General features: G+C 32.1%; 5 protein-coding genes across 15 annotated transcripts in view; 3 read left to right on the top strand and 2 right to left on the bottom strand.

The window, feature by feature from the left end:
* Window positions 1-6,368, bottom strand: part of LOC149911145 (coiled-coil domain-containing protein AGAP005037) — a 153,702-nt gene extending 147,334 nt beyond the window's left edge. For all 6 annotated transcript variants that reach the window (XR_016456848.1, XM_090103376.1, XM_090103395.1 and 3 more), the window contains exons 1-2: window positions 6,183-6,368; window positions 1,825-3,597 (exon numbers count right to left, since the gene is read on the bottom strand). Coding sequence is in view for 5 of the 6 variants with exons in the window: in XM_090103376.1 (XP_089959502.1) it covers window positions 1,825-3,568 (1,744 nt within the window). In the remaining variant the exon portion in view is untranslated. The remainder of the gene's footprint in view (window positions 1-1,824; window positions 3,598-6,182) is intronic.
* A 3,679-nt stretch (window positions 6,369-10,047) lies between these two features.
* On the top strand, window positions 10,048-20,663 carry meigo (Solute carrier family 35 member B1 homolog meigo). The gene is made up of 7 exons (XM_090103446.1): window positions 10,048-10,475; window positions 15,736-15,858; window positions 16,215-16,448; window positions 17,511-17,572; window positions 17,846-17,993; window positions 19,171-19,306; window positions 19,520-20,663. Exons 1-7 carry the CDS (start codon window positions 10,284-10,286, stop codon window positions 19,582-19,584), a joined length of 960 nt encoding a protein of 319 aa, XP_089959572.1. The 5' UTR covers window positions 10,048-10,283; the 3' UTR covers window positions 19,585-20,663.
* Window positions 20,664-22,346: 1,683 nt separating this feature from the next.
* Window positions 22,347-23,339, top strand: LOC149911143 (tubulin polymerization-promoting protein homolog). Its single transcript, XM_090103365.1, has 2 exons — window positions 22,347-22,664; window positions 22,984-23,339. Exons 1-2 carry the CDS (start codon window positions 22,480-22,482, stop codon window positions 23,171-23,173), a joined length of 375 nt encoding a protein of 124 aa, XP_089959491.1. The 5' UTR covers window positions 22,347-22,479; the 3' UTR covers window positions 23,174-23,339.
* A 160-nt stretch (window positions 23,340-23,499) lies between these two features.
* On the top strand, window positions 23,500-24,164 carry LOC149911142 (uncharacterized). The gene has a single exon (XM_090103354.1). The coding sequence runs from the start codon at window positions 23,586-23,588 to the stop codon at window positions 24,114-24,116; it is 531 nt and encodes a 176-aa protein (XP_089959480.1). The 5' UTR covers window positions 23,500-23,585; the 3' UTR covers window positions 24,117-24,164.
* A 91-nt stretch (window positions 24,165-24,255) lies between these two features.
* Window positions 24,256-25,301, bottom strand: part of trol (terribly reduced optic lobes) — a 107,069-nt gene continuing 106,023 nt past the window's right edge. For all 6 annotated transcript variants that reach the window (XM_090103292.1, XM_090103319.1, XM_090103334.1 and 3 more), the window contains one exon: window positions 24,256-25,256. In XM_090103292.1, the coding sequence (XP_089959418.1) occupies window positions 25,253-25,256 (4 nt within the window). In that variant the 3' untranslated portion in view covers window positions 24,256-25,252. The remainder of the gene's footprint in view (window positions 25,257-25,301) is intronic.

Here is a 25,301-nt window from a genome sequence, read left to right as displayed (position 1 = left end):
AAGTTCTGTCTTGGACGTCCGTGTGTCTGTATGTGCGGATCCTTTTTCTTGTTAACACGATAGCGACCGAAATACTTTACTAATCGAGTCTTTTTTTTTTCTCTTACGCTTGAGTATGCTCAGGAATAGAACCCTTTCATTTTTCAGGGTCTGATTCGTTGTGGTTTAATTGTTATTAAATAAACAAAAATAATAATTAATAAATATTTATTAAAAAAAAATTATGAGGCGTGCACTTTTGGATTTTCCAAATTATTCTAATAATATTTCATACGGAACTAAAGCTATGAGAGCTATACTCTTTACAATGTGACAAAAAAAAAGATATTGTTGCAAACGCCAAATAAACCATTTTAATCTATACTAATATTATAAAGCTGAAGAGTTTGTTTGTTTGTTTGTTTCAACGCGCTAATCTCGGGAACTACTGGTCCGATTTGAAAAATTTTTTCGGTGTTAGATGGCCCATTTATCTAGGAAGTTTATAGGCTATATTTTATCACGCTAAGACCAACAAGAGCGAAGTACTGCGGGTAAAACCGTGGAGCACAGCTAGTTATTCATAAATTTTCAGAAGATTTAATGTTGGATTGAATGTAATAGAATATAACCTGAATATAAAACCTAAATTAAACTTATTAAATTAGATATCGTAGGTACAATATGTCGCGTATCATTATATAGGTAATAGTTTTCTTTCAATTAATAATAGAATGAAATAAAAAATTATCCTTGATCTTGATTGATATGAAATACTTTTCATTTAATTATTTTGAACCTTGAGAATAATTTGAGCTTTCATTATAGAAATCATATTGTTAAATTTGAGTAGATTTATAAATTAAGAACTTTTATTATTAGCGTCAAATTTAAAGTTATTGGATATTGACATTAAAGCCTTAACTTTATTTTTAAAGTTAAGGCTAACTAATTTTGAAGATTGTACATAAAAATTTCTGTTTCTAAATATGTACTGTTAAAATCATATTGTTAAAAATATGCTAAGCCGACGGAGGTCACTGGTTGACCCCGCACAGGTTTTTCCTAGTGGGTTAACCAGGGATTTACTACAATTTATATGAGTTGTAAAAAATTGTGAAACAAATAAATAAATTTGAAATTTGAATTTGATTTTTTGATTTTGATTGTATTTTTATTGTGCTAAGCTTAAATATACGAATATCGTTTGACATAATTAGTTAGGTAGATTAGAAAATCAATTAAAATATCAAATCCTTATGCCAAAATGTAATCGTTTACATGAAAAATAAACTAGTCCAAAAAGTATTCCAGTGCAAAATAATTCAATATAAAATTATTATTCAATAAAAGCCACTTACCTCACAAGAGATTAGTCGGTAGAGTTTATTTAGTGCGATGATATTATATTTTGTGGTGAAAATATTTCAGCTATTTATAAAATGTTTGAACAAGTTGGTCAAGGTTACAGCATAACACGAAAAGATTACAATAATACATAGTGCACTTTTGATAATGTCACTAAAATGGTCTACTTGTATTGACTTTATCAAATATTTTTCAGTGCATTTCATTGATAAATTGATATAATGCTTATCGTGTTTGAAGGCACCTTCCCTCATCTTTACGATGTGATTTAATATAGGTATTTTCCTTGGATTTTCTCAATTTATAAATTTATCCTTGATACAAAACAAAATTTGTGTATTAACTTTAATATTGAAAAATGTTAAATACAGCATGATTAAACGACAAAAAATAAATATAAATACCTAAATAATTGTATATATAATTTCCGCGTAACATTCATAGAATATACAAAATAAATTATATGAAAATAATTACCTTTTCGTTCGTCGTTAAGCAATATTCGTTGAATTTCTCCAGCCTCCGATCCACTTTCCGATTCTGAATAAAGAGACTGACCACCAGATGCACGTCCAAATCTGTTGTTGACCAGTTTATGATATAATGAAGCACTACCACTACTAACACTTGTTGTCCGAATAGGGGGCTGAGGTGGTCCCGCACCGTTCTTTATTATCACATCACTTGGCAAAGGTTTAAAGTCAGACAGTTCAGAGTTAGACCTCCTTTCACTGTACAATTTTGAATTATTGGAAGCAACGGACGCACTATCGTCATGTTTCGATCGATTATCAAAACTCACCCGTTTTGAATATTGATTACCAAACCCTCGGTTCTCCCGATTTAAAGAACCTTTCTGATACGTAGGTGTATGTTGACCAAAGCTTATAGGAGATGTTACTTTTTGGGGATGTCTATAGATGATATCAGATTCTGGATAGTAAGTATTATTGCTTATAAATGAATCTGTTCGCCGTTCAGGAGCACCTCTTGTAAAAGGGGATGCTGAATAGTTATTAGTCGGATTACGTAAAGTTCTAGCTTCTTTAGTACTTGATGGGTAGGAATTTATTCTGGGATCCAATACGAATGAATTTGGCGAACTGCAATTAGATATGGAATTGGATGCGTTACACGTCGGCATAGTAGTGTTCATAGTTTGTCTCATAATGTATTCATCTTCTTTTTCTTTCATTTCTTTAATCTTTTTCCAATAAAACGCTTCAACTTTTTGTCGCGTTTTGCCTTTGTCAAGTGTACCTGGAGTAGGCGACTTTAAAACATCTCTAAAAGGCGACGTTGGAGGTGTTGATTTTGTTCGAGTACTAGATCTACTAACTGAAATTCTTCCTTCTTCTCCTTCAATAATTATTTTTCTTACGTGTTCATAAGGCGATACAGTCAATGGCATATTGGGAAGTCTGTGATTCACTGCAATAGGCGATGTGGGTGCAGAATAATGGTATGGCTTTTTCTTGTTATCATATACATTTACAGTATAATTCGTTTTCGTATAAGGATTTTCACTAGGCTTATGCTTATCAAGTGATAAGCTGCGTGCTCTTATTGGCTGTATTGTACGTACTTCGGCTTCTTTTTTAGGTGATATTAAAAATTTTGTGCTTACTCGTTTGATTTCAGCTCCTACTGATGCTGGATTTGTTTGTGCTGCTTTATAAATTTCAATTTCATCTACTGGTGATATTCTTTCAATAAGTCGTTCTACAGAATGATAATAAACGTCAGGGTACTGTGGTATTTCTCTCTGTGTATTGTTGGACCCCGGATACATACCAAATGTTTCACTTTGAGGTTTAGGCGGTACTTGTGGTCGTGCCACATATATTTTCATGTTAGTTTCTTGAGCAGCAGGTAAACCTGGTTCGTGAATGTGTTTTCTTAATATAACACTCTCGGACACAAGTGTGCTGCTAGAGGAATCTTTCGACCCTATTTCGCGTTGGTCATTATTCCTTGAATTCGTCGTAATGGAGAGATTTTCATAAATTCTATCGCTTTGATCATCTTGAGCTGAAATGTTTCGCTTTTCGTTCGGACTTGACATCATGGTTTGAGGATTGTAATATTGGTTAGTAGATTGACTGTTATTAGCCAATTTCGAAATAGTTTGAACATCCTTCGGTTTATCTTTGGACTTGTGAGAAAAAAATGGAAATATTTTTCGAAAACTGCTGGATTTCTTTCGGCTACTTTCGGACATGATGAGAAGTTGTTAAATAATGTGTTTACCTGTAACAACCAAATGCAACTAACTATTGTGATTGGCACATATTAAACTCGGTTGTGTAAATGTAAATGTATAAAATACGATAAGAATGTAAGTATGTAGTAGCAGATGATTAATACAAATATAATATTATCTAATAGGATCCTTTAATGCTTACAGTCTAGAGTCTAGACCAGGGGCTCCCAAACTGTGCGCCGCGGCGCCCTGGTGAGCCGTAGAAAGTTAAGAGGGGCGTCGTGAATCGATCTGGTTATATTCGCGAGTACCTTTATTGAGCGCTCGAATCGCTAGGTTGGGTGGGTAGGGCGCCGTGACAAAAAAAAATATCTAAAATAAGCATACCAGACAGACATAATTGTTCCGACATTGTGCCCCTGAAATACCCTACAACACCCCAATTTCACAAATAGGTACTATTCGTATAGAAGGTACCTACATGTTTATATGTAGATAAATCGTGATGTATAATTTCGTCGAAATATACCTATGTGTTTATAAAACACTCTTATCCATAACATTTTTTATCAAAACAATATGCCATGTCATGTTTGTACTTTATTCATGCCATGTTTTTACAACCAATATTTGATTTAAATGGTGTTGTTTATAAAAAAGACATTGGAAACATTCAGAAAAATAGATTTAAAAAATTGAGACCCGAGAATTGGGAATTATTATTATATGAATTCCCTAGTTCTTAACTTCTTAGTTCGTGAGTCACATCACTCACAAACCAGAATTAAAATGACGAATGAAACCGCACCTATTAAATGTCATTTTGAAACAAAGCATTTCAATTCTAGCATTTCGTCATAAAAACTTTTGTTGTAAAACTAAATCATAATCTCAATATTTCTTCTCGTAAATAACTATATTTATAGGGAGTAGATCTGGTAAAGTCCGGTCGCGGAGCAGGAAGAATTTCGTACATTGACCTGTTATTGCCTGTCACTGTCACTCCAACGTAAAAATAATGTGTCTTGCTCGCACAGGTGCAATGACCGTCGTCCTTAGGGATTGTAAACCTTTAACCTGAGAGCGTAAGGTTTGTGTTTGCTTGATTGGTGTCAGGTGTTCAATTATGATTTTGTGAATTCAAAATTTATAAGAATAACCTCAAACTCTTTATGTCCAATCAAAATCCGCCTAAGTCGAAATCCCGTGTTAGACTAACGTACACAGACATACATTAAGATCTTAATGTATGTCTGTGCTAACGTATTTCTGTAATATTGTATATAGTAAATTATTTTTTTGAAAAATAAGGTCATAAAGGAGTTTCACTCACTTTTTTTATATAATATATCGTGGTTATTGAAAAAGTCAAAATGTAACTAACTAATAAGTATTGTAAATGAATAAAGGACATTTATTTAATAAGTTAGTAAAAAACATTTTCTCCTCCAAATATTTCATGTAAACTGCACTTCATTCAAAAATGTTTGTGACCACTGTCAGTAGGTAAAGAGGTCATTGTACGAAATTCCTTCTGCTCCGCGACCGGACTTTAGTAGGTTCACGTAGGTACGATAAATATATCTTCTATTTGCAGAGGTTGTTAAATCATTGTTTCTTGTTTGATACCTACCTACCAATGAAAAAGGAATTAATTACAATTGTAATTACCTACCTAGGTATGGCATTTTACGCACGCTAAGCTTGATATTTCTGCAAGAGCAGTGATTTATCGATTTACGTTATCATTCTTACCAACAACATGATGATAAATTCTAACTAAACTTCATTTAAAAGCATTGTTTTGCATATCGCTACCTACCAGTATTTTTTGCACCTACGAAAGATAAGGACTTCTTACCTGTATGACGCGGGCTAGATGAATAGCACAATATTATTTTAAAAATAGGAAGAAATAGGTACACTGCGAATTGAGAACCGTCCGTCGTTTTAGGGATCAGTGGTCTTTGAAATTTTTTATATTAGTTTATCAAAGTATTCACTCTAAGGAAAAGCGCGGAATATCCGATTATAAGACATAATACCTACCTAGGTACAATATTTACGTGTTTTAACCGTAACATTTATATCAACAAAATTAATCATAATAGGTACCTAATACAGTAATACTAAAATGTATAAGTAGGTAGATGCCATTAAAATTTAATTAGACTAGGTATGTAGGTAAATAAATAAAAAATATCAGTCCCTTAATTGATTTAACATATTTTATTATTTATACATTTTATTATAGTACTTGAACATCGAATAGTTAGGTATTATTAGTAGAAATACTACGAACCTATTACCTAATTATTGTATGTTATTTATTTATTGTTAATTTAATGATGTAATGATTGTACTATTTTATATTATGCATCTCACAGTTCACACTGACCAGTAGCCTCAGTAGGTATGGTGTGAGTCATAACCACATATAATATAAAGTTTGCGGTAACTAAATAACTCTTTGACTATCTATTTTTCCAATAGGAAATTTATTTTAATACTTATATTTTGTTTTTCTGTTAAATTTGTTAACTTTTATTAAGTTGTTTTTTTATTTAAAAACTCGAGTGAAGTAATTATAAATGATCTAGTTATTAAGTAATGATCAAGTTTATGTACTTACCTCTATATTTCGAAACTCAACAAATTTCACTCACAAGTTATCCATAGTTCGTCCAACTTTAGATGCGCGGGATCACTTATTAAACACAAACAACGAAGACTGCAAATCTTCCAAGTAAATGACTTTATGTCAAAACTCCTATTTACTTGAAAAAAACAAAAATATAACCTTAAACCTCACATACATATAATATAATATGTCCGATTTTCGATAACTTTGACTTTGAAGGCCACAAGTCACAACTCCCTAGTTTCCACGACAATAATGTTTTTGAAAATTATACTTTATCTCAAACATATAGAGTTTCTAATAGGTATCGTTTTATTTACCTTGTAAAAGTTACCAGATGACGAACACGTTTCATTTCACGAAAATGCTATTATAAATTTTAGTTTAGTTAAGTTTTAGTTTATATTAAAAATAAATTATCATTAATAAAATTAAAAAACTTAAACTTTTAGGTCAGAATATAATGATAACATTTATGTACAGAAAATTTATTTATTACACTCTAAATTTACTCATTTTATTGGTCGTTCCTTACTAAGATCGTATTTACGTATTTTATTAACCGACTTCAAAAAAAGGAGCAGGTTTTTAATTCGGCTGGTAAATAATATTAAGTATATTTAAAATTTATGTTGAATTATGAGGATGGTTCATATGGACAGAAAGTTAACATGTACCACGGGCGAAGCCTGGGCGGACCGCTAGTTGAAACATATAAGCTATTTAACAACAAATATTAAAAACAAAAGATAGCTGTTGATAGGCGCGCCACAAAAGAAGTCTCGTACGCAGTGCTTCTCATTTAATTCGAACGAGCGCGAGCGAGAGACGGATGTTTTTCTGTTTTTATAAAAATGACTATGGCGCCGCAAATAGCGCTTCATTGCTTGTGTATAGATGTTTATAACGAAAAGCTAGTGAAAATTAATATGAGATTATTAAATTAAAATGTTTTCTATCAGAACTATTTATTATTTTGCACTATAAATGTATTTGGTTTTAATCTAAATTGGTAACAAGTGCGAGATGTGCGAATCCCTTAAAGTATTATATACTATACTACATATAGAGTGCGAACAACGAAGTGGGAACAGTAGGCACAGGTGGGAACAACACGACATTCCCGCCGCGCCGCGGCCACGAGCGCGTGCAGTCGTGGTTGAGTGCTATCGAAGTGCGCTTAGACTCTGGAGATTTTTTTTTCATATTTACGAATAAAGATGGTGAAATGTGCAGTTTGATCTTGCAAGAACGATACTAGGAAAAACACAAAATTGAAATCCAGTATTACATTTCATCGGTAAATCGATTGTTGTAGGTACTTATTTTTATGAAAATAAATATAGTATCGCGTGGGTGAAGGGGAAGTGGGAGGGGGACACGCGCAGGCTCGCGCGCGCACCCTTCGCGCGCCTCATTGCCGCCACGTCATCGTAGTGATGTGACTTGACGCTGTACTCGATAGTTTACTCGAAGAACTATATTTTAACATATTATTTATTTTACTTTAAAATTAAAACTCTTTTCAAAATGTATTATAGATAATTTTGTGGTCTGTTTTGTATGATACACTTTCTAATATTATGAACACCATGATACATTACACCATGATACATTCGCATGTATCATCATGGTGTGAATGTAAAGTATGTATTGTTACTAGAGATGTAACAATACCGATATATCGGTATCGCCGATTATAAATCAACTGATACCGATATCAAACAATTCAAAAAACCGCACTCAATGAACGATGCGGGAGGCGGCCCGCGCGTGCGCACTTTGTTCTTTGAAAAAACTCTGCCAATAGTAAACTTTTATTAGGAACTGATTGTATGTGTATAACTTAAAGTTTTACTGACTTTGCAAAATAATAATACTAAAATAAATGGTTTTCTTGTTTTTTGATTTGGCATTGTTATTTAAAAGAATACGATTTACAGTTGAGTCTCTGTTAAATGTTGGTAACTTTTATGCATAAGTAATTCACTATTTATTTTTCTACCAAGCCATCGATATCAGTATCGCCGTTATTTGATTACAAATATCGGTATCGGTATCGTATTGGCAAAATCATGTATCGTTACATATGGACCGCTAAATTGATTTTGAAGATTTTGGTAGGATGGATAAAATTTAATAGAAAAAAGACGTGTGACACTCGGGGACTGCCGCGGTAAAGCTGGACGGGCGCGGAGGTATAGCTTGAAGGCATAGCATGCTATGCCTTCAAGCCACACCTCCGCGCCCGTCGGAGTGGGGAGCGTGAGTTTTCTCGTTACAAATTTCTGGATTCGGTCCCCGCGCTCAAGGCTCGCAATAGAAGCTATGCAGTAGCTTAAAAAATATTAATATTATTTATTAAAGTGAAACTTTTATTACATCGTCTCAAACTTTTTGGTCTGTGTAGCGCATGTCGGTGTATCGCGGCTGCCGAGTAGGTATACCTACTCGGCAGCTGACCGTCACGCGACGTGCGCTACACAAAGCAGTATTCGGAACCGTTCGAACAATTTCACTTTTACCGTGGTTTCATAAAACCACACAACATTTTTATTTTTATTTTAAATTTTTAATTATTTCTCATTTCGAAAACATTATTATTATTTTTAGATTTATTATAAAAAAATAGCACATAACCCCATCTTTTATTTTATTAATTTTAATATTTAAGAAGTCCATACGTTTTTCTCTGGTTTTTCTGATATTCCAATTAAACATATTTTTTTAAAGTATGTACTTACAATTAAATATTAATACAAGAAATATTCAAATGGAATAAATACACTATATTCACTTGGCAAACAACTTTAAAATTACATATTTATACTTTAATCATACATTTCTCCTATAATAACATAATGAACATAAAATTTACTTAAGATACATATTTATTTACATAACTTATCGATAGCTCGGCACGCAACTGATACCTACCCATCCCTATTTGTCACACACACACACATCTATATAGTATCTATAGCTCATCTGCCTACGATGCGCACTATGCAATTTGTGCAATACACGCGCTCTATACTACTGTAATATATTATACTCTAACTCTAGACCCCTCAACTATATAAGTACCTAATGATATTAATAAACAATAATATTATTATGTACTAATTAATGTAAATGCAATTAATTAGTAACCAACATTAACAATATTTTTTCTAAAGTAATTTATAGTGGTAGGATGCAACTTATAATCATTTTCCAGACAATTACAAGACCTAAAAAGCGCTCGTGACGTCATAACGCGTCAAGGTCTAATAAAAATACTAAAAAGTCAGTACTAAAAATATGACACGCTTGGTTTTCATACAGATCGCGGTACTTGCGTTGTCTACTTAATATAATATGTCTGTGGGCCGCATCAATGATCGAGTAAACATGACTCGATTATTTGTTTTGATCATATCGCTAAACGATTCATCGACGATTATTATAAATTGCATTTAATTAGTTAGTACGTTAAAAAAATAAAAAACATACACAAATGAAAGGTTATTCCATCTTTTTTAATATTCGACATGTTTCAATTGCTTCTGCAAGACTTGACAGTAGGTACTAAACAGCATTTTTAGCGGAGCACTCGCAGACGTCCTTTCGATGTTTTACGAATACGCAGAGTGTTTGTTACGCAAGTAGTTTTTATAAAAGCATAAGATTTTTCGATTCGAATAATCTTATACCTCGGCAATAGGGGAAGCGCCTGTGAGTGTTATCCATTATTTAATGATCTATGAAATAATAGCAGCTTTTAAGTTATAACTTTTTGTTTATGTTGTCTGTGGTCCACTCTGTATAAATGTCAGTTTTAGATGTTGTCTATGATAGACTATTGACGTATGTACGTAGTACGTACCGTGTACGTGTACAAATAACATTTGATATTTTCGGATACCTCAAATCGGATTACTTTCAATTTTTGAATAAAAAATATAATGATACGTGTCCAAAAATTTTGTAAAGTTGATATAATTGTATCATACCTTTTATGAAGGTATAGTTTCCAGAGTGGCCGACGTATTTGCACCGCAAGCAAATTTTATTATAGTGTTTAACTTTTCAACAATTTCAATATCAAAAATGAATAAAAGTAGGAGTGAAATTCGCTTTATTACATACGCGAGTGGAATATTTTTTTGTTACTTCATTTATGGGATGCTACAGGAGAAGATAACCAGGGGTAATTACGGTAATAACGATAAGTTTACATGCACCCTGTCCCTGGTGTTAGTACAATGTATTGTTAACTACATTTTTGCCCAGATATTAATGGTAAGTATAACATATTTATCGATTAGTTAATTTCTGATTGCTGACATAAACATGTCGTTGTAAACAGTTTGAGCCCAAGCCCTACCAACCAAGTATTTCTACTTTTGTAACAAAACGAAATAATGTTATGTGAACTTAAATATACCATGTTATTTTAAACATCTTATATATAATCCATCATAAATAAATCGTAATTGCTAATGGAGTTTGCCTCCTTGGTTGTTTCTTGTTCTTGTGTGGATGATTCCCTATAGAATCCACAGTCATACAATCTAACAATGATAACTAGGTATGTGATATAGGGACATTTTTGTTTTGTGGAGTAAACTGACTTCTTGTCAAGTGGGCACAAGATACTAAGAGCATTATTTTGTTTTTAACAAGAATAGTGTGATATATGGTAGTCTTGAGAGGGTTCCATATGTTCATTATTGTAACCTTTTTCTTTAAAGACTAGACATTCCTGTTTCATAAGTCAGTTGAGTAGATGCTCTATTTATTTATTTATTTACTCTTTATTGTACCTTTATTTACTCTTTATTGTATTTATCAAAACCTACTCATTTATCTCTCCGTAATACATACATGTAGTATCAATATATTTCACTAAGACTACTTGAACTATGTCTAGTAATTCATGAAAAATATATCATATATACATTCAATATGATTCAGTAATACACACAGTGCCTTCCTAAAGTTAAATATTTTAAACATAAACAATAATAAAACTTAAAGCCTACTCATGGTAAATGTTAATAGCAGCAGTTGATAAATAATTTGGAAAATCCAAAAGTGCACGCCTCATAATTTTTTTTTAATAAATATTTATTAATTATTATTTTTGTTTATTTAATAACAATTAAACCACATCGAATCAGACCCTGAAAAATGAAAGGGTTCTACCCAACCAACAAATCGTTGCTCTATAGAAGGGATAAGAACGTTTCAGAGGTGCTAACTGGTAGTTCTATAAGGGTGATAAGAACGTTGTATAAACCCCAAAGTGGCGCATTTATAAAGCCATTTGGTGGTATTGTGTTGCTGTAGCAGCAACTCAGATGCCAATTGGACCTATAGAAGAGTACACTTATAGAATCGCGATGCTGTTATAGAGCGAAGTAGTGATATAAAAGGAACCGCGATGCTGCTACAGGGCGAAGTTGTGTTTTAAGAGTAACCGCAAATCTTTTGTAGCACGAAGTTGCGATGTACAAGTCACTGCGACGCTATAATTATAATACAAAATGGTAAATCGTGTACCAATTGATAATACGAGTAAATGACTATAGGAACCATCATCGTGGTGTCGAGTATTAATTTTTGTTACACTGTTAATTATGTTAGATACATAAACTGACTTGTGAATGAAATTTTACTGATAGATTATATGCATAATTACGCTGTTTTTTTCATGCCCCCCTCGAATTATTGAGTTTTAAGTAATTAAAAAACTAATTTTTCACCAAATTGCTGTATAGGATGCCAAATAGCAACTCCGTGGCTATTATACGTCCGCAAACGAACGTAGTTTTGACAACTGTCATGCCATATACTGGATTAAATTAGTAGGGTTCCCTGATGTAAATAGAAAACCCATAACATGTTTTATTTTGTATTTTCTAGTGTAAATTCCGATTTTTAGATTCCGATCCCGGAGTGTCAAGCAAAACACTAGTGTCTGAATGGTCTGCTTCTGAATTATCACAAACCACATGATGGCTGTTAACTTGGTTTTGTTCATAGGATGTAACAGATTGTACAGAATCATTGTCCGTATTCGAAGCCTCACCTTGAATTTGTCTGGTGTCAATCGTTACTGAAGCTGCGATTTTTTTAAATTCATTCAATCCATGATTATTAAATAGAACCCTTCAATTATTTACGAGACGGTGCTGACAATATGGCAGGTTTTTGTTGTTTTAAAGTGAAAGAAACTCTCTTATAGGCCGTATATCTCTCGTAAGTGTCGCATTTTACTACATTAATACGCCGTTTTTGTTACTTAACAGAGTTATTAACTCTTTTATACAGTAAATCAGTCCTATAACTCTGACCACTCAGCTATTAAACCACTGCGTTATAATGGGCAGAAAAACACTAATATAATTCAATTAGGTTACAAAGAAGTGATATAAAACTCGGATATATCACCTAATTGCTCTATTATGGAGTTTCAGCAACCATGAAGATTCACAGTGCTATAATAGTAATAAGGAAAACCATTACAACACTAAATTGTCCTATTGCAGATTTTTTTACGCCTCTATAGGCATGGGACTATAAAGGTTACCCTAGAATCGTTTATTGCACTAATTTGCTGTAAAAAAGAGACCACCAGCGCTGTTATGTGATAATATCGTCCTGTTATTGCTGTACCAAAATCTGGATAAGAGCTGCTCTATAAACGCCGTATAAAATAGTGATATAAACGTTTACATCACCTTGTTATGGGACAAATTTGCTGTGTATGATTATAGAGCAAAATCATCTCATTAAACGCTATTATACAACAAGCTTGTCACCGCGACACTGTTATACGTCATTTAAAAAGCTTTTTAGTGATGTAAGTTATTGTTATAGGACATCTTTGCTGGTTGGGTATTCCTGAGCATACTCAAGCGTAAGAGAAAAAAAAAGACTCGATTAGTAAAGTATTTCGGTGGCTATCATGTTAACAAGAAAAAGGATCCGCACATACAGACACACGGACGTCCAAGACAGAACTTTTTTAAACTGTTTTTTAACTAGTTTAAATAACAAAAATGACATCAAAAATATCATGAACGTTAAAAATAGTGTTTTTTCTTAATATGTGTGTGTATGTATTATCTTACAAGTGCAATGTATGATACATAAAGACATTTTAAGTTTGAAAAATCAGATGTTTTGCGCGAAGTGACAGTAGTACCCACCTCAACGCTTCGCTTATGAGGCGTGCAATATTGTTCAAGATCGTTGTTAATATTGATGGAAACTTTGTTTAAATCTATATACTTAGGTTGTGTGAACCTCCATAAGTTGATGTGACTCTGGAATAGATTGGTTTGGATCACTACTCCACACTTCAGCCATGATTCATTTCCATATCTCACTGCTGCAAATACTTCTTAACACATCACCAATAATTTTAGAAAAGATGTAGTCGCTGCTCTGACGAGAACTTGTCTACATGCTGATAGAAATATGCATATTATGATAGGCCATCTTTTAACTGAATAATTTGATGTATTAAATAAAAGTTGTTTCTTAAAATAACTATTGTTTAAATAACATGGCTTATGTATACTTGAATTATTAACTGTAGCTAGATTTATATTTATTATAGACTTAGTCCTAAACCTTTATAGTTTTTACTATATGGGCTTAGAATATACAGATCCAGTATAACCTTGGCTTGAATTTAATCTAAATTTGGCAGCTATTTTGTGTCTATATCTACATTCAAGAATTTTCTGAATGAACTTTATGTATGATTTAATAGCAATTGCATAATAATATTATATAGTCTCAAATTAATATTTAAACTAAATTCTAATTACTTTGCTGTATTTAGTAACAGTCATCAAATCTTATGACTGATTACTAGATTAGTACAATCAGCCTGTATACTATGTAGTTGATAACCTTACTGTGATTATACTATAGACTTATGTGTAAAAGAGCAAAATATTTTTAATTTATATACTATGTTGCATTATAATATATTGCTGATTTTTTTGCATATTCAGTTCTCTATCAAGGGCAAAAATGAAGAAGACTAGAAATTCCTTTGAATGAGATAGATATGTAATTGTTTTACAATATAATATATATTATTTTCTTTTAACCTGAGGTTTGTCACCAGGCATGATGATATAATAATTTACATTAATGGTAATGAGTGTAAATTAATGTACATAATTTATTTTTTTCTTTGAAATACATCATCAGATCTACACAATAAAATAGGTACCCCCTATACAATGCTTGCTGCTCTTAAAATCAGGAGTAAGAATCTATTTTTGACCCAGTGGTCAAACCTCAGGTTACAACTAATCATCTTGAAAAATAATGTTCAATAATATAGTAGACTAGTAGACCGGGAGATACTGACACAAAATTTCGAGTCATTTGTAACAAGGATGGCGGTTCTACAGGGGTCTTAGTACGCAATGACAAAAAGAAAAATGATGGTGTGAACGCTGGTACCGGTGTCTTAGTCGCGTGGGCGTTTGTCGAACTCGTCGGAAAAATAGCGAAAGTCAAACGATTTGTAACACAAAAATTTTAGAATTTACCGATAGCCCATAAAAAAGTAGTAGGCGGTAGTGTCATGCCATACTTTTCCGGTGTGACTTACAGCCCGCCATACCGATGCGAATGTGTTGATTTAAATAAAACAATCATTCAACCATTTGTACCAGGCTAACTTTTGCACAGGTAACTATCGTCGTGCAGCCATTTACGAAAATCGCCATGCCATACTTTTCGGACGATTCCAAATGGTCGCCATACCGCCGAAAATCTGCAAAAAATTTTTATTTCGCCAAACTTTTTGTACCAGTATTGCATTTGGATTTTTGGAGAGTATTTGATAAAATGTGACCATTATTATATTTGCCATACTTCTAGTAGGGGGAAAAAGTGCTGTCATACTTGAAAACTTAATTTATTATTAATTTATATAAGTGAAGATTTCCAACACATAGATCTTTGAAATTTTGTATTTATATTTGTTGATCCTCAAACTTACAGGAAAAATAAGTGCCATACTGTTACAAATCGTTTGACTTTCGCTATTTTCCGACGAGTTCGACTAACGCCCACGCGACTAAGCCGCCGGTACCAGCGTTCACGCCATCGTTTTTCTTTTTGTCATTGCGTACTAAGACCCCTGTAGAACCGCCATCCTGTTACAAATGACTCGAAATTTTGTGTCAGTATCTCCCGGTCTATAGCTTCCACCCACGACTTTGTACGTGCATCCACGTTTTTTCCCATTCCCGCAAGAATTTCGGGAGATCCTTTAGCTTAATCCTTAGCGGATGCCTACGTCCTAACATCTACCTGCATGCCAAATTTCAGCCTGATACTTCCAGTGGTTTGGGCTGTGCGTTGATAGATCACTATATCAGTCACCTTTGAGTTTTCTATATATATATAGATTGTAGTTTTTTATTGTTTTATTTAATATTTTATATCTCATTCAAATTTCAAACCAATTTCTCAATCTATTTATTTTACTCATTTCATAAATACTTTTACTGTATCTTTCCAGCTATCCTGGCAACATGAAAAGGATACAACAAGGAAAATTTATTACTTTTCCTCAGCTGTTACATACTTATTAGGCATGGTCAGTTCTAACATGGCCTTGCAGTGGATCAATTACCCAACCCAGGTAAATAACAATTGTTCCTAGCTGTTCCCGCATTTTTACCTGTGACATATGTAAAAATTGCTATAAAGTGAAGTCCTGTGTCCCTTAGTGGAATAAGGGGCAGATGCATTATGCATACATCTGTTTCACTAATTAGAATTATTCTTTAATATTTCTAATTTTCTTAAGTGATAAGTAGGGATCATGCGTTAACCACTCTACAAAGGAGGTCAAGCATGTCCATTGTTTATATAATATTGTTCTAGTATATGTATTAATAAAATATTACATAAAAACCTAACCCAAATTAAAGTAATTTAATAGGCAAACATGAACCTAACAATGTGACTACAAATTTCAAACTCTACACTTTCCAGGTGGTTGGGAAAGCAGCAAAGCCAATCCCCGTCATGATACTTGGCGTGCTTCTTGGTAAGAAAGTATATCCCCTAAGAAAATACTTCTTCGTCCTACTCATTGTGATGGGTGTGGTGCTGTTCATGTTCAAAGATCAAGCCAAGAAGGTCACCGAGGAATCACAGGGTCTCGGTATCGGCGAACTGTTGCTGTTCCTATCTTTGACCATGGATGGCTTGACTGGTGCTGTTCAGGTAAATATTTTATACTATACTAGCGACCCGCCCCGGCTTCGCACGGGTGCAATGCTGATACTAAATACACTACAGAAAAACTGGGAACGTTGTATATAAAATAGGGTCTAAAAAAATAAAGCCGGGCGGCCGGCAGGTACCGCCGCAAACGCTACGTCCCGCAATTTTTAAATCTAATATCTTCGAAAATATTCACTTAAATCATACGGTGTAAAGGGCCATATAGATCTATATTAAATGAACAATGTATTCAAGGTATTGAATTGGTTAAGGATTAATGCTGTATTGGTTAAAACTTAAAATCGCTTCGAAAATTAGCCATTATTTGTCGTAAAAAGTAAATGACAAAAAAAAAAGTTATTGTGGGTTATCCATAAGAGATAGAAATATACCATCGCGGACTTTTCTGTAGACCTTTTCAATGTGCATAATACTTAGTACATTATTTTGATAAAACTCGTAGGGTTCAGCCTGCGTTTGCAATGTAAGCGGAAAAAATGTAACTTTTTACGACATCACATTAGAAACCTCAAAAATAACAGTATTTCTCCACTATTTAATGGATGTTATTATAGATATAAATCTTCTTCTTGAATCACTCTATCTATTAAAAAATCGCATCAAAATCTGTTGCGTAGTTTCAAAGATTTAAGCGTACAATGGCACATAGGGACATAGGGACCGAGAAAGCGACTTTGTTTTATACTATGTAGTGATGATGAGCATATTATTAATGTCTTCTTCATAGGGATGCGTAAATCATGATATGATTGATGATATGTGATAAAATAATAACATTGTAAGTTAAATCATGTTACGTTTCATTTAGTTAAATGATAATCGGAGACAATTATTAAAAATCTTATTATATAATAATATGTGCATTATCTATCTTCATATCAAAGAGGTCAGAAATGTTTATATTATTTATTAAAGTCCTTTTTCCTATCTGGACTATGGGTATAAATCAACAAAATATACATTGTTAGTGATGATTAGAATATACACATATCGGCCAAGTTTCAGATACTTTACATAATATGATAATAACATGCATTTCAGGAGCGTATCAAGACAGAATCTTCTCCAACTGCTTACGCTATGATGTTGAATACAAATTGGTGGTAAGTATATCAATACACATACAATTTTAATCAATAATGATTATACAATTTTGGTAAATTAGTTGATCTGGCGATAAAGTGTAATCGAAATTATGTTACATACATTTTGATTAACTAAGGGAACATTGCCTGTTATTTTAAATGAACCGATTTTAAGTTTCTTATTTTAATATGTCTTTTATTTTCATATAATAATGAAAATTAAACAGATAAACTATGTGGTGTATATTATATTACATTGATTTATGATCACTTAAATAGTATATATTCTAGGTCCTCCATTATTCTGTCCATTGGGGTGCTATTAACGGGAGAATGCTTCAAGTTTGTTGCATTCGTGAACCAGTACCCCGAGGTGTTGATGTATTTGGCAGCATTTGCTTTGATGGGCGCGCTCGGACAACTGTTCATATTCTTTATGGTATGGATTTTTAACTTAATAGACTAATTGCATAGCTCTGAATAGAGCTATCTACTCTATTCCATAGCTCTATATCCGTTTGTTTGATGAGAGAGATATCTCTGTGTCATATTCTTTGACAGGAAGTTGTCATGACACAATTTTTATATCCAAGAGGAAAACTGCAGTTTATCATAAAGTAAATATATTTAGAATGCTCGCAGCTGAAGGTCTGTTAACTCTAAATTGTTATTAATTATTTGTGCCATGATTACAACTATCCATATCTATACAGATAACACAACACTAATTAGTACAAAGTTTAGATAATAATCCATCAAAATCGAAAGAACTGATAATAATTTTAATCTAAATCCAGTTTTAACAAACCAAATTACTTTTTGGAGAGAATTCGCTAGAGAAATCTTACTGTGGCAGTGTACAGACAAGTTATCAACTTGTATGAACATTTATATTGTGACAGCCAGACCCAATCTTATCATCTTATTATATTGATAGTTCTGTATTTAATATTATAGCAGACAATATTTTATATTTACCAGCTGTTGTGTTACTAACTGACTTGTGACAAGTCTATAAACTTAATGTTTTGTGGGCTCAATCTCTATTCACTAGCGATTATTATAATGTACTAATTAATAAGTATTAGTTTAGGATGGCAAATATTTATGCCAAAAGTATTAAGTACTGTAATTGTATTTATTATTAAAAATATTTCTTCATTATTAAACTCATTTTTGGAATATTAGTATAAATTGGTACATGGATAAACGCAATGCAATTCACATAGTCTTTTTGGAATTTAGTGATTTTTTTTAACCCATATGCAAAAATATTTATAAGCTTAACGTGTCTGTCTGTGAATTTGTTTGTGATATCGTAACTCCCAAACTGATTTTCATGTGGGGGATTTTTCATGAAAGTATGGTCAGGATACATCAAAATTTCAAATTCACGATGCTTGCCATTAGATACTGGTGTTGGGTATTGTAAAATCAAATTGAAATGTATTGTGTTTACATTACAATTAATGAGATGTATTTACATTGTATACAGGTATATTACTTATATCTTGATTTAAAACTTGTAAAATGGTGATTTGGCAATACAATAATTGTAAAAAAGACAAATGGAAAATATGTACATTGTAAACATGAAGTAATTTCGTCTTTTCCAGGTGTCTGAGTTCGGTCCATTGCCCTGCTCTGTAGTGACTACAACAAGGAAGTTCTTTACAGTCTTAGCGTCTGTCATCATTTTTGGCAATGTGCTAATTTTCAGACAGTGGATTGGCGCAATTTTCGTCTTTTCTGGTTAGTATGATGATATAAATATTTTAGTTTTATTAAATTGTATCAGGATTCTTTTTATTTCTATTGATTTTTTATTCACATATAATTCAATAATTAATTTGATTATCTTTGAGAATGATTAATTTAGTGATTATTTAATTTGTACTCAATTGTCTATTTATTCTATTTGTTTCAAAAGGTATCTCATTTTAAAGTTTTGCTTATTTTTTTCAGGTTTGTTTTTGGATATCTTCTACAGCAAGGGAAAATCCCAACCGAAAAGGGTAGCAGATAAGTGACCTAATTTGATTAATTCGTAAAGAAATAGATTTCGTTTTAACATCCAAATTTATTTATTTATTCGAGAAAATAAGATTGAAAATTTTATGTATCGTCTGTTTAGTTAACATTTATGCTTAAATTATAAATTAAATTGCATTTTTTATTCAAAAACAGCAAAGCGAATGTATTCTAATTATGTTTTTATTGCATTGTCCTAAGGCTAGTTATATTCAAGGAACTGATGTGTGAATATTATTTATACAAACTTTTCCCGACGAGTCTTCTTGTAGTGATATTAAATATTGTATTCGAAATTATTTGTTATAATGTTAGGCAATTTGATAATACATGTAATATTATATAGATATACCTCTAGTAAGAGCCAGGCACAATTTTTATTCTTACTGTTCAATATTTCTTTTCGATATTATTTCACACTGATTTTTATAAATTATACAAGCTATTTAAAATATGACATTAACTAAATGAATTAGTGCGTATTCGTTTTAAATTAAATTATTTTTAGCATGAAATGATTATTTTTTTGGGAAGAGAATGACGTTTTGTACGATTTGACAAAAAAAATGAAACATTGCATTTATTATGTGAGCAACACATGTTACTTATATATACTTTAGGTAAGGTATTGTTACCATTTTTAAAAATATGCAAGTATAATATTATTGTCGTATTTTTATTGGAATCGTAGACGGGTTTGTATTAACCAAGAAATAGATTTAGTAGATAATATTATTAAATTAAATTAAATGTTTAGCTATTAATTTATACTTAACAAATATAATTTATTAGATGTGAAATTTTAAAATGTTTGTTTGTGTTTAAATTGTTTATATTTTTTTACCGTATACAATATTGATATCAAATAAAAGAGGCCAACATTATGTTTTTATATGAAAACAAAAAAAAAATGAATTAGAAGTTTACTGTCGCGTAATTGAAATAAAATAAGTAGTTGTAAGTTTTATAAAATATATATTTTTATACATTTTAAAATTTTTACTTTATGCTACGTGTAACTTCACATAAAAGCAAATAACAGTTAATATATAAGACCTATCTTTAAAAAGTTATTAATAAATCGATGTTGCATATTGCGTTATTTTATTTATACCAACCTGTTTGGCCTGTAAGAATTAAATTTATTTTCAATAATTTAAAATCTGTGATAATAATTAATATATTATTTTACCAAACATGACATACGTATCAGATAAATGTTTTTGCTGAGACTCTTTATTAACACATTAACTGTACTTTATTAAGAAATTTTGTCGCAAATACCTATTTAATGATTTTAAAGTGGGTTAACTAACCACAACTATATTGGAATCATAAATGAAAATATAAGAAAATATAGTTACATGGAAAGGTAATGAATTTATTTAAAAATTCAAAGAGTAACAGGGCATATAACTAGACTTCATGTTAAGGTTTAATAGCATGATGACTGCTTTTACAATTTAATTATGGCATTATATATGGGGCAATCCTAACTCCAAAAATCCGTAACGGGTGAATGCGTGAGTTTTCTTAACAAATTCGAAAGTAACAAACAAAGTAAATGTCTGATCTTCTTCACGCCTCAACTACTTTTCAATTTACGTAGATACAAATATAGTTTGAGACTTGAGAAAGGACACAGAAAATCCCACGGGAACGGGAACAATGCATGAGTTTCTTTTATAACGCGGACGAAGCCGTGGGCTAGGCTAGTAAATCCAATTAACTTATTGGTAGGGTCATATTTATTGAATAAGTTATTGCTTATTAATTTATGAATGTCCAAATTGCGCTCACTGATTGTATCATGTATTGTTTGTCGTGTCTTTGTTGTATTCCTTTTTTATCGTGCAACCATTGTGCAAGAGCTTATTAGTCCATAAAAGGCCGGCAATGCACCTGTAACATTTCTAGTGTTACAAGGTGTATTAGATTTATAGAATATACAGGCGCTCCGATTCGGTTGGTGCCAACCATCCGACCACGACCAAATCGGAAAGTGAAGAGAGCGGTCGGTCCGACATAATTATTATTAATATTGGTTTGACGTGGTCGGATGCGCCAGCAATACCGACCGAACCAACTTCCTATCCGATCCAACCAAATTGGAACGTTTGGAAGCTTTGTTCCGACCAAATCGTCTCATTCCATAGAGTAATATAGGTAATTGGCTCATTCACATTCGCAACGCCGCCGGTGTAGGACGTCAACATGAACGCCGAGGGAGTTACGGTCACCGAACGTGACATATTAATAAAATTACTGGAACTATATAAAGACTTTCCCTGTTTGTGGGACTTAAGTAACAAAGATTACGCAAATAGAGATGCCAGAAATCAAGCGTATTGTATTAAGTTAGAAGTATTAAAAAAAAATGACAGTGCGGCTACATTAAAAACCTTAAAAAATAAGTTGTAAGAGCCGCATATGCCTGTAATTTTCTCTTTTTCTATAGTAGAATTTAGCCCATTCTCTTCGTACTATGGTCAACTGACATATTACTCTATGGTCAACTGACAGCTGGAAGGCCAACCGTCGGACAATCTGTAGCAATGTTGGAATGGTTGCCATGTCGGTTCCAATATGGTTGGCACCAACCAAATCGGAGCGTCTGTATATGCTTTTAAGCTTCTTGGTTGTGTTTATGGGCGGTGATGACCACTTAACATCAGGTGGCCCACCTGTCCTTTTGCTTGCTCCAAGCTTGCTCTGACATGGCTCTGACTATAGACTATATTGATGCTAAGTCAATATATCATATGATTTTGTCATGTTTTTGTTGTCAAGGTGACCGTTTCAACATGGTTTCAACGTGGTTTCATCCATTTCAAATACTGTTTATGTTTCGTTAGAACATATTTTGTGGGTTGAGTTTTTAATTTAATCAAACAATGGGTGAAGAAGAAGCTGCTACTCTTGAAGGGCAGTTCTATGAGTTCTCCAGGTTACTAGATAACAAAAGAGATGGAACTACTATAACATTGTATAGATCAGACTATTGGATGCGGCAAGCAAAAATATTGGAGGATAGAAAGTTGACTATGACGGATACGGGGATACTTTTTAACAAATTTTGGTAATAATACATATTAATTTGATATTAGATATTACCACGTTGTTGTTTAGTCACTATATAAGTGTTGCATTCAGTAACGTTTTTCCTCTCTTGTGTCTTGTTACTGTGTTTACTTAAAACAGTTGCAAAGTTATCGGTAAGATTGTTATCAACTTGTTATCAATATTTCTTCAAAGGGTCGCAGTGGAATTTTTTATTTGAATTGTACTTTAGTCTCTAGAAGATCAAAATTAGAACTTGTTTATAACTCAATAATTTCTTGCTCAGTTTCTGGTAGGTTACTGAAAATATGTTTATCAGACTTATTTATCGTTTACAGTAAGTCAGAATTGAATTGGGATGAATGGAATGAATTCTTGACCGAACTCTGTCAATTAAAGGGAATAGATGAAGAAAAATGTCGAGAGACTTTAACGAATTGTGGGCTTCCTGGACAAACTCCTGTGGTCGTGCCTCAGTATAGAGACTTCTTTTTAACTTATAAGCCTAAGGAAAAGCTGCCATTTTAGTAAACGTTATTCGTGAATAAAGTATACTTTAAACTCTGAATAATTTAATTACCTAACTTCTAAGTAGGATTACGACTGCTTTTGCGAATGATTTATAGAAAAATGTATGTAGAAACATAAATGCGCTGTATGTAATAAAATAATTTTATTACGATTCCACAATGTTTTTAATTTTGGGCTTGACTTGATTTCAAAATTAATCTTGATACGTTAGAAAGTTTTGGTAGTAAGTAACAAAGAGTTTTTGTGTAATTGTGATTTTTATTTTATGAAAAGAATATGGAATTTATAGTAAGCTCTGAAGTAATAAAAAAAATCATTAATAAGTATATTACAGAATTGAATAAGTAATAATGTTAAACGAAGTGAAATTGATTAAACATTTATTTTTTAGGTATTTGTAGTTAACTTTATGTTCTTTCAATGTATCTTTTCATTGGACGTCAAAAAGTACGTAATTGAAGATATGAACGACAGTGCAGATCACTTAGATTTTAGAAAAGTTTTAGAATTGCTTTCGAGGTCTAGAGAGCGCACACACTACTTTAGAAGAATGCAAGAGCGTGCGGAGAAAGTTCAATTTTTGTATGATCTTTTGAATAGTAAAGTTGGTCCAGGCGAATTGAAGAGATGGTTACGTCATCAAGATGACGACCAACCTCCAGGAATTCCACGAACAGATCTCGAAGGCTTGATAGAGAATGAACTTAAAAATGCATTGGCCCTCAAATCATCTGCCCTGATGGATAGACCGGTGGTACAGAAGAGGGGAAAAAATGATTTTCTCGTAATGAAAGCTCGTGTTTCGGATCCTTTCGTGACTGTAGTACCTAATGATATTTACTACAACATCGAAAAGAAGTGTGTTAACTGGTTAGACGACTGTAATGCTAAAGGTATCAAAGCAAAGCTATTGCAGAAAATCAAATCTCCGTTCAAATAAAATATGTCAATTTAGTTATTTGAAAAGTAAACTTAATTCGTGAAAGTAATACTAATACAATAAACCTGTGTTTATATTTATGATACTCAAGTAAACAACCCTTATGACTACGAAGGATTTAAAATAAAACAACGTCATATACATATTCACATTATTTTTATTTTTTATTGTTAGTCGTATGTATTCACTTACAGTATACAGAAATAAACATTTTACATAAAGGCAGTTTCAATAAAATATAAAATAGTAGGCATTCACGTATCTTGCAATCTTGCACGAGTTTTCGAGAAACAAATATTATACTTAGTCAAAGCAATTTAATATGTATCTAATTTAAACAACTAGAAATGCAAGTAAGGAAAGTTATAAATGTTATCTTTCCTGATAATATACTCTAAAGGAAGATTATTTCGTTTTGTATTTAAACCTTGTTATGCAACTAGAAGTTAAAAATGCTGTGTAAATACTTAAAAATAAAATTCCTTCCTTCTCGTATGAAATAAACGATATATTACTAGTTAAAATAAAAGCAAATTAAATGGCAGTGGTTGACAAAACTAAAATAACCGATCTTTTACTTTTGGCACATCACCCAATTAAAGTCGATACTTTCAGAAAATGAGACGAATACACGGAATCAAAATTAATATCGAAAGTTAAAAATCGTATAAAAAAATATAAAATGCCTGCCAGGGTAAATTATTTAAGAAATACAGTAAAAATAGTTTCCTAACTACAACAATTATTATAAATCTTATGGCACCAAAGACTCTTATAGAGGATCCCGAGGATGAGGGATGATTATTAGATTTAGATAATATACATTCCTTTAACATTACCTAAGAATACGTTAGCAATGTTATCCAGAGCGGTGATATCTTAATACTAGAAGATGGTATGGATAGTTCAATAAAATCTCTTAAATCATAACAAATTTCAAATCCATAAATTGTCATTGATTCTGAAAGTAACGATAACGAGATTGAAAATTAATCAATAATATTATGACTACTTATACACTATTCTTTATCAATTGACATTTATAATGCTTGGAACTCGAAATTTTATAGAGAGATATTAAATAGTGTCCCATAAATACATTCCTCAGCTAATATAACTAAGCAGGTCCGTTGTATTTATCTGAAAGTAGAAATAATACGTTAGTTTCATAAAACTTATTTCTTC

The sequence above is a fragment of the Colias eurytheme genome, chromosome 1 (assembly GCF_061535395.1).
Source record: "Colias eurytheme isolate Ceu_HAF_F1 chromosome 1, ilColEury1 Martin Lab GWU primary, whole genome shotgun sequence".
NCBI lineage: Eukaryota > Metazoa > Arthropoda > Insecta > Lepidoptera > Pieridae > Colias > Colias eurytheme.
The sequence above is the reverse complement of the archived record's forward strand: the minus strand, read 5'-3'. Positions and strand labels throughout refer to the sequence as shown.